Here is a 14,993-nt window from a genome sequence, read left to right on the forward strand (position 1 = left end):
TTCAGTCATTTAGAGCATCTTTTCCCAACAGATTCCCTGGTGTATCAGATAGGCCTGTCCCAGCCACAGGCCAGCTGCTAGCTATCTAACCTGCTGTGATTAAAGGGGCTTCAGATCAGCCGTTCGACCAGCCAACCACTCATCCACTCGTCCTTTCATCTCTTCTCCTATCTTCTGCTCCATCACCGCATCTTTCAGTTTCATCCACCCTCCCCTCCTTTTAATCTCTTATTTTCTTATTTTTTTTCCTCCCTCTGCTCCCTTTCATCTGACTGCTCTTCCTCCTCCACACCACTCCTCCCTCATCATTTTCCCCTATGTTTCCAGTTCTCCTCACTCCATTCCTCTCATCTTTTGATGCTGGGGTTGTAGCTGGGTTAGGGTGTTGGACTGTTTGGATTCTGGCTCTGTTTATTGATTCAACTCCATACTGAAATAAAATGTTTAACAATTCAATTGTACCTTTAAAATCAGTACACTGTATGTTATGTTTAGTCAAGTGTATTTATATAGCTCTTCATCACAAGCCTGTCTCAAAGGACTTTACAGAGAATGAGCCTACCTAGATCTAACTAGTCAGTAATCAATCACAAAACAAAATTATGGAAATACAGTATGCAGCAAAATAAAATACAAGGAAACAAAACGAAACACAAGGCACAAAATAGCATGTTGGAAAGACATAACAAGCCTACCTAACCTACCTGACTGAGACAAGCCTACCAACCTTACACCCTTAGTGAATACAAGGGAAAACCTTAAGGAAAAACATGGAAGAAACCTTGGGCGGGCCAAGTCAAAGATTGATCCCTCACCAGGGCAGCTGAGCATGCAATAGGTGCTGGAATATGTCTAATTTTGTGATTTGCAATTTGTGATGCTAGTGCATTCAGATAATGGCTATCAATCTACTTCGAAATCCACACCAATTATTGCACTGATTACATAACAATAACTAGCATATCAATAATGTATTTTGCATACCTAAGTAACGTTGAATGAGAAAACACAACATTCACTTTCATGCCAAACAACGTCTTCACTGTGTTTGAGGTGCTGGCTCCCTTACACAACATCCCTTTTCTGCAGATATTACAATTAGCAATGTTGTTCTTCACCTTGATAAATTTAAGCCAAATGTGCTTGCCTGCCAGTCTGCTGACAGCCATGCTCCCATTAGGCTTTAGAAACACAGCAACCAATTTCTAAAGTCAGACCAGAAGAAAAATTCCTCCATTCTAGGTCTACTTGAAAAGCTCTTCTTTTGTTTCAATTTAAAATCTATTGGTCCAGGAGAAGTAGAGCAGAAATATGCCAAATCATTCTGATTTGCGTAAAAGCTCCAAAATTAGTATACATGTACAGTGATAGACAGACAAAGTGATAGAGTTGTCTTCCCTTGTCCTCCCTGTCAGAGCGGAGCAGATGGCCAGTGTCCAGAGCTCCCATAAGGCCAGTCCGGGCGACCGAGCTGACTTCTGGCGGCTGCGGGGCCAACGGGCGGCGAAGAGGAAGGACCTGAGGAAGAGCCGAGACGACCTGAGCAGCCAGACCCTGGCCACTCGCTTCCCAGCCTATGAACGGGTGGTTCTCCGAGAGGGTGGGTGTAATACCAGAATCAGCTTGCGGTGTTGGAGCTGATTCTCCCAGTTCTGGACGACTCAGTGTCTCCCCCAGAATTGTAGTCTTTGCAGGGTGTAAAAGCATTTGAAACCACATTTAGACCATCGTGGGACACTAAAACTCTCAATTAAATCCATGCTAATCCAGCTCCCTACTGCAGTGGTTGAAGGTCCAGGAGTGTGGCTGAAGGTCTAGATGAGTGGTTGAAGTTCTTGCACAGTGGTTGAAGGCCTTGGAGAGAGCTGGAGATCTAGAAGACTGTTTGAAGGCATAGGAGAGTGGTGGACTGCCTAGGAGAGTGGCTGAAGGTCTAGACGAGTGGTTGAAGGCCTAGGAGAGTGGCTGAAGGTCTAGAAGAGTGGTTGAAGGCCTAGGAGAGTGGTGGACAGTCTAGGACACTGGTTGAATGCCTAGGAGAGTGGCTGAAAGTCTAGACGAGTGGTTGAAGGCCTAGGAGAGTGGCTGAAGGTCTAGATGAGTGGTTGAAAGCCTAGGGGAGTGGCTGAAGGTCTAGACGAATGGTTGAAGGCCTAGGAGAGTGGCTGAAGGTCTAGACAAGTGGTTGAAGGCCTAGGAGGGTGGCTGAAGGTCTAGACGAGGGTTAGGGCTAACCCTAACCCTCGGATATTAGAGAAGGAGGGATATTAGAGAAGGAGGTGGCTAAGGGAGGGATAAGAGGTAGAACAAGACATGGGTGAGGAAGGAAGAAGAAAGAAGGGAAGATAGATGGAGAGAGAGGGAAAGTTAATGCTTAATAAGCATTAACTAACCCTTAATTAACAGTTAACTAATGTGTAATTTACTAATGGTGTTCATCTTAACTAAGGTATTAATTAATACATTATTTAATAGTTTATAAAGATGACTATTAAATAATGTATAAATTAATACCTTAGTTAACATGAACACAATTAGTAAATGATTACCAGACACATTAGTTAACTGTTAATTAACGGTTAGTTAATACTTATTAAGCATTAACTAACCCTTAATTAATGTATCCTTATTCTAAAGTGTTGCCTTGTTATTTGAGTTTGTATTGTATAGTGTTCTATCCCAATAAATTCAGTGGCTTGTTATCATGAGCTGGGCAAGCTAACGAAACTGGAGGCCAATTCTGGATACCCTTTCCAAATCTGATACACACACTCTTTGATGTGAATTTAAATTTTTAGCTTCTCAAATGATTTCACATCACTTGGCTTTCAGTAGGAAACTCTTTAAAAAATTGCACCTCAAAGACACTTCCACTGTCTGCAAGTGGGCATTGGTGTCCAAAATTGGCAAACAGTATGTTAATCATGTAAAAATACTCTGTCAGTATAAAAAGTGTGTCCTTCCAGCTGGTTTCCGGCGTCCTGTAGTGCTGTTCGGCCCCATTGCTGATGCTGCTAATGAGAAGCTCGCCACTGAGATGCCGGACCAGTTTGTTATTGCCAGTGAGTCTCTTCTACCCTCTTTATGTGGATGTGTTTTGTGTGCATGTGTGTGAATTTCTGCCTGCCTATATAAATGATTTCGTTATGAAAATGGTATTAATATCGCTTCAAAATGACATTTCCATTGTATCTGTGTCCTTATATCAGAAACGGAGCCGAAAGACGCCGGCTCTGAGAAATCCTCAGGAGTGGTCCGCCTCAACACCATCCGACAAATCATCGAGCAGGTGCGCGCGCGCACACACACACACACACACACACACACACACTATGTTATCATGACTGTTAAAATATATAATGGTTCTATTCCAAAATATAATAAATCCATTTTTGGGAAGAAAAAACAAGTTTATCATTCAATATCTCTAAAATGTAGACGTCCCGTCTTTAAATTGATATAATTTTGTCAACCAAACACTTATGTTACCTACTTGCTTTTAAAAAATACCATAATAAACATACCATGAAAAATGTTATGCCATTTATATGAGTTTCATGCCATTTGGATAACTGCTTTCATTAACCACATGCAAAACATGCATTTGACATAGTACATACATACAGGATTGGAGGGAGTTGCAGTAGTCCAGACAGGGGATGACTAAAACATGGAGGGCTGAGTCCCTGTGAGGAAGGGTGTGGTTTGACAGATGTTGTAGAGTACAAACCTGCAGGATCAGGTTGTGGCTGCAATGTCGGCTTCCATGACAGTCAGTTGTCTAAGTTAAGATGAGCTTTATTGTTTCCTGAGGGGAAATTGGGTCATTCTAGCAGCAAATAATAGGATATAGACAGAAATACAGTAATGTCTTGCTATTTTGACCATCGACTGATTTACAGATTTACAGATGGTCGCAGGTTACAGATTTACAAACTTACAATCCAGTAAAACAGCATGTGTGCAGGGTGTGCAACTATGCGTCGTTGGCTATTTTCATTATCAGATTTACAGAAGGAAGTGGCATATGTACAGAAATGTGTCCAGAAATATGAACAGAAATAAGGATAGTTCATATGTAATGCGGTGTGACCAGGCTTCAGCACCCTTCTAGTTGGCTCAGTCTGTGCCATTGTAGTAGAAACCATTGTGTAATTGGATGGTAGTCGGCATGAATGAATGTTTGAAACACAGTTTCAACTCAGGGTCCTGAGATGGAGGATGAGGACTAAAGATAGAGAAGCAGCTCTAGCAGAGTGGAGTGCTTCAGGCTCAGTATAATGGTCTGTCTTGAAGCAAGACTGGTTTGGCTCCAATAGGTTATTTTGTCAGAGATATTGGTAAAGTTGATTAAAGGCAGCATGGTCAAGAATTTGAGAGGAGGGAGAGGAGGGACACAGATCTGTAGTTTTTGACATCAGATGGTTGAGAGTAGGTTTCTTGAGAGGAGGAGTAATTCTAGCTGACTTAAAGTAGATGACGGTAATCAGGAAGAGAAGTAGATCAGCAGTGGTCATCTAGAGGGAGGATGAGATAGGGCCAAGAGGTCAGGAGGTTGGTCTGCTGGTGAAGATGAGTTTGAGGACTATATATGGGGAGAGAGAAGTTAAACCAGATGTTAGGATGTTAGGAGGCAGCACATGATGTAGAGGGAAGAGCAAAGGGCAGATGGAAGTTGGAGCCTTTGTTCTGAAAGTAGGTGAAGAAATCCTTGGCGGAGAGGATATTGAGAAGAGGAATGAGGAGTAGGTGGATGAGCATTAATGACAGAGGAGAGTTTAGAGGCTTGGATTAAGGCAGGTAAATTTAGCAGCAGAGACGGAAGCAGACAAACAAAGGGGATCCGAGTGGACCTACAAAACCAATCTTGTGCCTCTTTCTCTCAGCTGCATAAGTCTTGTATGTTCAATTCACAAGGCTTCAGACAGCGGAGGGGATTAGAGGGGACTGGAGAAGGAATTAAAATGGTTAGAAACATGAAGAGGGCTAACAGAGAGATTAGTGGAGGGTGAGATCAAATGAGGATAGCAAAGAAAGAATAGCCCTGAGATACTCTGTGAAGTCACCTAGTGGAGTTAGGAAATGTGCCAAGAAGGTTGTTGAACTCTTCTAGGAACTCAAATGGACCTGAGAGTCAGTGGAAGGCAACAGTATGATGGGTAGTAGATGGATAGTAACAGCATGTAACTCAAATGAAGAAATAGAGAAATGTGTGAGAGAGAAGGAACAGGAAATGTCCACTTAGATGAGATGCGCACATCTGTGCCTCCACCACAACAAAGGTCTAGGAGAGGTGACTGAAGGCCTAGGTCTAGTGTAGTAGACTAGAGTAGTTGAAGGCCTAGGAGAGTGGCTGAAGGTCTAGACAAGTGGCTGAAGGCCTAGGAGAGTGGCCGAAAGTCTAGATGAGAGGTTGAAAGCCTAAGACAGTGGTGGACGGTCAAGGAGAGTGGTTGAAGCTCCAGGAGAGTGGCTGAAGGTCTAGACGTTTGGTTGAAGGCCTAGGAGAGTGGCTGAAGGTCTAGACGTTTGGTTGAAGGCCTAGGAGAGTGGCTGAAGGTCTAGACGTTTGGTTGAAGGCCTAGGAGAGTGGCTGAAGGTCTAGACGTTTGGTTGAAGGCCTAGGAGAGTGGCCGAAGGTCTAGATGTTTGGTTGAAGGCCTAGGAGAGTGGTAGACGGTCTAGACGAGTGGCTGAAGATCCAGGAGAGTGTCTGAAGGTCTAGACGAGTGGTTGAAGGTCTAGAAGAGTGGTTGAAGGCCTAGGAGAGTGGCTGAAGGTCTAGATGTTTGGTTGAAGGCCTAGGAGAGTGGTGGACGGTCTAGACGAGTGGTTGAAGGCCTAGACGAGTGGTTGAAGGCCTAGGAGAGTGGCTGAAGGCCTAGGATAGTGGTGGACGGTCTAGACGAGTGGTTGAAGGCCTAGACGAGTGGTTGAAGACCTAGGAGAGTGGCCGAAGGTCTAGACAAGTGGTTGAAGGCCTAGGAGAGTGGCCGAAGGTCTAGACGAGTGGTTGAAGGCCTAGGAGAGTGGCTGAAGGTCTAGATGTTTGGTTGAAGGCCTAGACGAGTGGTTGAAGGCCTAGGAGAGTGGCTGAAGGCCTAGGAGAGTGGTAGACAGTCTAGGAGAGTGACTGAAGATCCAGAAGAGTCACCGAAGGTCTAGGAGAATGGTTAAAGTTGTATGCAGCAGGGAGGACAGCAGGATGATCCATGTCTCTGTGAAATTAAGTGCAAAAACAGAAGAGATGCACATTATGACTCTGCTTTCTGGACTGCTGACTGACATATCCACAGATTGTCTGGTGTCAGTATGCTAGCCACTGTGGCTGGTTAACAAAACAGTGACTTTCATGATCTCATGTCCCCCAAACCCCCTGTACAGGACAAGCACGCCCTGCTAGATGTGACACCCAAAGCAGTGGACACCCTGAACTACACTCAGTGGTACCCCATCGTCATCTTCTTCAACCCAGACAGCAAGCAGGGCATCAAGGCCATGAGGCAGAGGGTGATCCCCAGCTCCAACCGCAGCGCCCGGAAACTTTACGAACAGGCTGTCAAACTGAGGAAGACGTGCTCTCACTTATTCACTGGTTGGTGCTGGACACACATACAGAGAGATTTAGGCAGGCGTAATGTATGTGCATGCACAGATATGAACACAAACGCACAGATGCATACAGTATAGAAATATACTGTATCTACAAACTTAGTCTTAAATCATTTTTTAAAACCCATTTTTTATAAACTTGCTTTCTGTAACAATTCTTAAATTCTTAATTCAGTTTTTATCATTACTAATTTATTATAGACTCATTGTTATGAAATTGTTATTTATGCAATGTATTTTTTTTGTAATGTTGCTTCATAAACTTCATAAACTTTGTTTTTGAAAAGGCCATGAAATACAAATGTAATCCACAAGTAATCTAATCACAGAAATGTAATCTTAATGTAATCTACAAATTATCAAATCAGAGAAATGTAATCAAAAAGTAATGTACAAGTAATTTGACTACTGACAACATATGTTTTTTGAGTAATACAAAGTACCTGTGAATATATTTCAGTGGGAAATTGTTTTTCCAAATGATCGAATTTGAGAATTTGAAATCAAGGAATTTGGGGGTGATTAAGTAAAATCCAAATGCATAGCAAGGATCCAATAGTCATGTTACTGACGATCTCTTTAAATTGACCAAGCGTTACCAGTTTAATTGAGTTTCAAGTCCTTTTGTAAGGTATTCCAAGTAGAAGGGACAGCATCCGCGAATGCTTTTTTCCCCAGCTCTGTTGGAGCTTAGCAAAAATCAAGCAAAAGAGAGTATTGGGACCTCAGACTATAATGGGTCCCACAGTTCTGAGTCATATAGACCAGTGGTTGTCAACGTGGGGTCCGGGGACCACCAGGGGTCCTTGAGGGCATTCCAGGGGGTCCCCAGAAAATTGATGAATTATTAAACGTCACCATTATTTCATTTACAAGAAGTTAACACAATTAGAGAATGTAGAAGAATGACTGTTTTGATCATAGTTTCACTGTTATCTCTCTACATACAATACAGATAGTCATGGAATTCTGGACAAAATCATATCTAACAATAAAAATATTCTCAGATTTTGGTCTGAGAGACAAAATCTCATCAAATGAGGGTCTGTGGCTCTAATGTGGACAAAATTAGGGTCCTTGATACGAAAAAGGTTGAGAATCACTGATATAGACACACAAGTATGAGGGACGCTTCCCCAGAATGGCCTTGTAAATTCAGTCACTGTAACCAGTAAGTAAGTAAACCAGTGACTATGTCTATGCATGGAAAGAGAAGTCAAACCAGCCATAGCATACAAACTACAATGATGAGTCAAGAACTTACAATTTGTAACAAATCTCACAGTGCCAAGACAAACTGTGTCGAACAACCGCAGGCACTGGGCTGACCCATAATCAAGTGGTGGCAAAAATCTTAGTTGTAGTTAATAATAATAACTAGAAGGGCACTCGGAGAGCGCAGACCTCTGCCAAGGTTCGTGCTATTATTGCTTCTTTGTGAGTCGGATCCAGATCCGCTCCAAAATTGAATGGGTTCTTCCTTGGCCCATGCTACACCCTTTCACGAAGTTTCATGAAAATCGGGCCAGTAGTTTGTCCGTAATCCTGCTAACTGACAAACAAACAGATAAACAAGCGGCACCGAAAACATAACCTCCTTGGCGGAGGTAATAATAGCTTTATTTATATAACACCTTTTGACAGACAAATTAAAAGCAGAATACTCAAATTATTAATTTAAAAGGCAATAAAACAATAATAAACAGGGATTAAATTCATAGGAGGACAGAGGTGGAAAAGAGCAAACACTCAAGTAAATAGTGGTATAATCGTAGGATGAAAACCAAAATAAATAAAATAATAGAATAAAAGTAAGATAAAATTAAAATAGTTAAGATAAAAGATGTAAAAAGACAATAGAAAGACGATAAAAGCTGATGAAAAGACGATAAAAAAGACGACATCACATAAAAGCAAGTCTGTAAAAATGGGTTTTAAGAAGCGATTTAAAAGAAGTCACTGATTCTGCTAGCCTTATCTCCTCAGGCAGGTCGTTCCAAAGCCGAGTTGCGGTTGTGTGTGTGTGTGTGTGTGTGTGTGTGTGTGTGTGTATGTATGCTGAGGTTGGAAAAGTCTTTGTGTTCTCTCCCCCTAAGCCTTTCTATCTCCTGTCCGTCCGTTCAGCCACCATAGATCTGAACTCAGCCAACGACGCCTGGTACGGCAGCGTCAAAGACTCCGTCAGAGAGCAGCAGATGCAGGCTGTCTGGGTGTCTGAAGGCAAGGTAAGCAAACACACACACACACACACACACACACACTTGCTTCACAGGCTTTCTACTGGTCGAGGAATGTCTAGAATATTCTGGACTTTAGAGAGGTGTATTCCAGATAGGGAAAGTCAGGGGATTTGATCATTTCTCTGGGGAAGTCAGGGGATATCAGGGAATTTTACAAATGGGTCACGTTACAGTAATATAGCAGAATGTATTTTCCAACTTCACACATTTCACACTTTCACAACTGGAGTGGAAACAAGGCTGAAAAAGAACAAACAAGGAAGGAGGAACGTTTTTCAGGTCATGGAAGTGCTCTGATTTTAGTAGTGGAACGTCATGGAAAAGTCATGGAATTTTACAACAGGGATTGCATGAAAATGGTCACATTTAAAAATATTGAATATTGCCTCAAAATATCAGTATCTGCACTGGCCTTCAAAATCTCAGTTGTATCTCAGTTCAACCCAGGTGGAAGTATTTTCATATTCCTTTATATTTCTATACATTTTATGCTTTCTTGTTGTAGTATATACATATATACCATATATAATAGTGTGTGCATGTGTATATGATATTTGTGTGTGTATATAAATGCACAGTAGATAAGATAGATAGATATAATTTTATTAATGTGTCACTCCTCAACAATTAAGTCAAACAAAGCAACAAACACAATAACCCAAAAAAAAGAAAGTTGAGGACCACTCATCAAGAGTTACGAGACACAAGCTAAAAACAATACACATAAAAAAAGGATACTAGAATACATATATACATATGTATATACACACACACTAGTACATACATTCGTACAGATACATTGATACACATATCAGAGGTGGGACCAAGTCATTGTTTTGCAAGTCACAAGTAAGTCTCAAGTCTTTGCACTCAAGTCCCAAGTCAAGTCCCAAGTCAAGACAGGCAAGTACCAAGTCAAGTCCCAAGTCCTAAACTTTGAGTTTCAAGTCCTAAACAAGTCATAATGCGCTCTTCACCAAATGTAATGCCATTTTAACAACAGAGTAATAATATATTAAATTTACACAAATCATGAATGTTTTTTTAGAAGCCGATTTGTCATCTCGTATCGGGTGAACATCAAAGAACGAGTCGGGGAGGGAACCTGCAACACTCTCGTCTGTTTAAACAGATCATTGCTGTATAATGGCCGACACAGAGCCTGTGTTATACAGGGGTGGCTCTGCGGAGGACGCAACGGATAGCTGTAACATTAGCTAAGCATTGGCTCGCTAACTACGTTAATATATTAGCCTTGACTTACCGTTCTTTGTGCAGCTTCAAATGTCAAATGAAGTTGGAAGTTGTTGCATCCCCGTCTGTTATTTTCGAGCCGCACGTTTTGCATACTGCAATTCATTTTTGGTTGACCACCACGTAGTTTTTGTACGCAAACGAAATTATCTTTGGTATCGTTTTTTCCAACTGTGCGCTCAGTAACGTAACGTTACTTCTTCATGGTTCTCTCCTGCAACTTGATTGGATGCTGTCAGATTGGTTCAAACAAAGTGGATCTGGGAAATGAAGTGTTGACTTGCTGGGAATGAATAGCGTTAACGTTAGTTGATTCAGGAAATGAAGGGAAATGAATTGATTCGTGGCACTTTTTAAATAACATACTTTTTAATCTTTGGGTTTGGGGGAAGGTATCAAGTCTTTTCAAGTCAAAAGGCTCAAGTCCAAGTGAAGTCACGAGTCATTGGTGTTAAAGTCCAAGTCGACTTGCAAGTCTTTTTTGATTTTGTCAAGTGGAGTCTAAAAGTCATCAAATTTGTGAGTCATGTGACTCGAGTCCACACCTCTGACACATATACATACACACACACACAAGAAAAATAAATAAAAATAAAGGTCATATTACACACACACAAACACAAAGGATATAAAACAATCTTAATACTGCATTATAACATTTAGACACTCATGAATGAACATCTTCTGTTGAGAATGAGGTGGCAAAGCTTTGGCACGTTTGTGGATACAATATTTACCAGCTAAAACTACACACAATTTATTTAAATCATCGTACTCATTCAAATTTGCAACATGGTTTGAAAGTTGAAAAAAATAATTCAGAACAAATGTCTGTATAGAGTTCACGGTGTAAGAGTACATGGGCTTCTGATTCAATAGAACCATTATTACATAGGGTATGTATAGTAGTTCATTCTTATTCAGTCTGTAGTGATTTGAATGCTTTTCTGTCACAACCTTCTTGCTACCTTCCTATCGACTTCCTAGGTATTTAGTATACGTGTGTGTGTGTATGAATATACAGCCTAAACCATATATGTATTGCCCTTTATTTCTATTCAGTCTTATTAATCTGTAGGGGGTCCAAAACGCCCCTCTATCTTCCTGTCACCTTCTTAGCAGCCACTTCCTGTCTGCACTCTTGAGCATGCTCACCGTGTGTCTTCCTACCTCCTGCCAGTGGTGCTCTACAGCTCGGCTCTGTTTGTCTTTCTTTCTCTCTCTCTCTCTCTTGTTCTTGTGCTCTCCGTCTTGTCCATCCTTCCTTCCTGTACACCCAAGATCCATCATGTGTCTCTTCTAGCTGGAGGGGGTAGAGAGTGACCTGGACTGCCAGGACGTGGAGCGCCTGTCCTTCCTGTCCGCCATGTCGGCCGACTACCTCAGCCTGGACAGCCGGCTGGCCTCCGACCTGGACGACACGGCCGACGAGGGCGGGGCCTACACCGACAACGAGCCGGACGGCGAGGCGCCCCACGTCTCCGCCATCAGCCGCTCGTCGGAGCCCGTCATGGCCGAGGAGGTCAGCGTGAGGCGGAAACACACACATACACACACATACAGACATATACACATGAGGTTGCCTATTGAGCATGGGGATTAATTTACTTTTTTAAGCTTTATTCATCCAGGGAAAGTTGACTGAGATCCATGCTCTTTTCCTGTAACACCCTGCTGCACATTCATATAGTTCCACACATTCACACTGGGAGATAGATAGATAGATAGATAGATAGATAGATAGATAGAGTACTGTGCAAAAGTCTTAGGCACCCTACATTTTTTGTATAAATTTAGTCTTAGATGTTTATTTGTTTTCTGCATTAGTGTGACAGGAGACTGCTCTATAGTAAATTTTTTGATATTCATAAACTTTTCATTTCATTAATTTTTTAAAGCATCTTCACTTTATGGATTTTTTTTTTTACATGTGCCTAAGACGTTTGCACAGTACTGTAGATAGATAGATAGATAGATAGATAGATAGATAGATAGATAGATAGATAGATAGATAGATAAGGACTGTATTAATCCCAGAGGGAAATTCAAATTGTTACAGCAGCAAGACACTTAAGACACCACACATAATAATAATAATAATAATAATAATAATAATAACTTTATTTATATAGCACCTTTCAAAAACAAAGTTACAAAGTGCTTTACAATAAAGACAGATAATAAAAGTAGATAAGATCCAAAAATTAACATATAAACAAGATAAAATCATTTTTTTATTTTTATTTTTATTATTAAATAATGTAGAAATTAATACCTTAGTTAACATGAACACCATGAGTAAATGATTATCAGACACATTAGTTAACTGTTAATTTATTTTACTAACTTATTTAAGCATTAACTAACCCTTAACTTAGTGACCCTTATTGTAAAGTGTTACCGAATAAAAAATAAAGGATAAATACCAATGCAAACTATGTATGTACAACATATATGTGCAAAGCAGCATGCAGTACAACCACTTCTTCTGGTCTTCTGCTGGAGCAGTTGAGGGTTCAGTGCCTTGCTCCAGGACAGCTTGATGTATTTGTTCAGGGAGGGATCACACTCACACCCTCAGACACACAGAGCTCCATGCAGACCTACTGTCCTCCAGTCAGAAAATAGATTTTGCCACTTGCAATTCTCAGGCTGCTGCTGCCCTCTGCAGTCAAGCCAGTGCATTACAGCTCTGTTTGCCATCTGACATACTGTAAATATAACAAATAATAAATACAACCAATCCAGCTTCTGAAGGGCAGTGATTCTCAACGTGGGGTCCAGGGACCACCAGGGGTCCTTGAGGGGGTTCTAGGGGGTCCCCAGCAATTCATGAATTGTTAAACTTCACCATTATTTCATTTACAAGAAGTTAACACAATTAGAGAATGTAGAAGAATGACTGTTTTGATCATAATTTCACTGTTATCTCTCTACCTAGAATACAGATAGTCATGGATTTCTGGACAAAATCACATCTAACAAAAAACATATTCTCAGATTTGGGTCCAAGAGACAAAATCTCATCAAATGGGGGTCCATGGCCCTAATGTGGACTAAATTAGGGGTCCTTGATATGGAAAAGGTTGAGAATCACTGCTGTAGGGCATTAGTATAGTTTACTGGAAGATTACAATAAGTCCAGAAGATTTGTGTTGTAAAAGGGCCAACATATTCTAATCTCTCTTATTCTAATTATAGTGATGGCCCTATGGTCAACTTCTACATCTTCTACTCTTTAAGGATACTGTGCCTCTACTAGGGCTGCAAAGAATATTTTATTTATTTTATTTATAGTTTATTTAATAGGGACAATGCAAATTAACATAGTGCCACTTCAACTGGTTACAAACAAGTTGATGCAGCTGATGTTCTGCATAGAGATTAGAGCTATTGCTAGTTTCCAACCCCTGTCCCTAGTTAGGCTTTTCTTAAGAGAAATAAGAAAAAAGGTCACACACAATTATAGAGAATTATTTAAAGAGGGAAAAATGAAAAAACAACAACATATAGCAATAAAACAATCAAGTCATTATAGATGAGATGATTAAAAATGCATACAGCTCTGATTTTGCTTCAGACAGCCTTTAACATTTTTATCAAAAACCTTAATATCTTGGATTAATTTAGTGTATTCCACATTTGAGAACCCTTAATAGAAAATGCTGAAAGCCCAAAGGATATAAATTAAGAAAGACATTTCATTCGAATAATCTTGACATTGTGATTGGCACCAATCGCCTCTATGGGTGAAAGTTGGTGGCAGAAGTCTAATAAACTAAGCCTTGGAAAACTAAATCTTCTGAGTAGCCACTCATCACTCTCAGTTAAAAAGTTGGTGTGCTCTGAAAATACGCTCCCTGCACAGTGCAACATGTGCCAAATCCTCCATCAAAGCAAAAAAAATCGCCTATACACCCGGAATTTCAACACCCATACTGATATTTAAAATCAGAATCAGAATCAGAAATACTTTATTGATCCCCAAGGGGAAATTGGCTTACGTTGCAGTTGCTCACATTCTAGAAAAGAAATAGGGTATTGCACAGTTTAAAATATAAATTATAAATTATGATTGTCAGTTTTCCATTTTAAATCTGTATGCTTAAACGGTGCAAATATTGTCAGACTACATGCACAGTCTAAATTGTTTATGAGTAGTGTAACATGTACTTGTAGTCTCAGCTATTATAACTGAAGCATTTTTATATTAAGTATGAAAAAAGCATAGTAATAGTAATTTGATTGTCTTTCTTGGTGGTCTTCATAAGTACAAGTTCATAAATCTGACTCACAGCATAAATTCATTCAACACATACAGTATGTCTATTTGATCTGTAGGTATTTTTTGACATTTTGAAAAGCTTAATACTTCTGGTTTATAGACTACCATATTTAGTTGACAGATTACACTGTATGGAACTTTTGTTCATTGGTCAAAAAGGTGACATTTTGATTTTTCAATACATTTTATCAGCCAAATGTTGAAAAATAAATTGTTGTTGATGATAGATTCAACTATTCGGTATAGGATTTGATAGATTATTCTAAAATGAAAATTGATAGTTGCAGCCCTAATAGGCAATTTACTTCAAAACAATTTTTGCAATATTTTTGAGGGAAAAAATTGTGTGTGCGTGTGTGTTGCATGTGTAGGGGTAGGATTGTTTATACTAATTATTAACACAACTAACATAACATAGAGGTTTGATACAACCTGACCCACTCCCACCCCATAGCCCCATCTAAATTCCCCATAGGGACCCATTGGCTGGAACCCACTGGTCACTGTGCAATGGGAAATACAATGTGTGTTTTTTTGTGTTGATACATGTATTCTGATGCTCTATGATGTCTTCAGTGATCTCCAAGATCAGTAGAGATGAA

The 14,993-nt window shown here is 40.3% G+C and overlaps 1 protein-coding gene across 1 annotated transcript in view; it reads left to right on the forward strand.

The window, feature by feature from the left end:
* The window catches only part of LOC139667695 (tight junction protein 2-like), a 49,371-nt gene extending 34,547 nt beyond the window's left edge, over positions 1–14,824 (forward strand). The window contains exons 13-19 of the mRNA XM_071547187.1: positions 1,416–1,600; positions 2,967–3,062; positions 3,225–3,289; positions 6,385–6,595; positions 8,737–8,837; positions 11,410–11,628; positions 14,763–14,824. Coding sequence (XP_071403288.1) covers positions 1,416–1,600; positions 2,967–3,062; positions 3,225–3,289; positions 6,385–6,595; positions 8,737–8,837; positions 11,410–11,628; positions 14,763–14,768 — 883 coding nt within the window. The 3' untranslated portion in view covers positions 14,769–14,824. The remainder of the gene's footprint in view (positions 1–1,415; positions 1,601–2,966; positions 3,063–3,224; positions 3,290–6,384; positions 6,596–8,736; positions 8,838–11,409; positions 11,629–14,762) is intronic.
* The last annotated feature ends 169 nt before the right edge of the window (positions 14,825–14,993 follow it).

The sequence above is a fragment of the Centroberyx affinis genome, unplaced genomic scaffold (assembly GCF_046629955.1).
Source record: "Centroberyx affinis isolate AG114_WGS23_722 - 3 ecotype Tasmania unplaced genomic scaffold, CSIRO-AGI_Caff_v1 ptg005710l_1, whole genome shotgun sequence".
NCBI lineage: Eukaryota > Metazoa > Chordata > Actinopteri > Beryciformes > Berycidae > Centroberyx > Centroberyx affinis.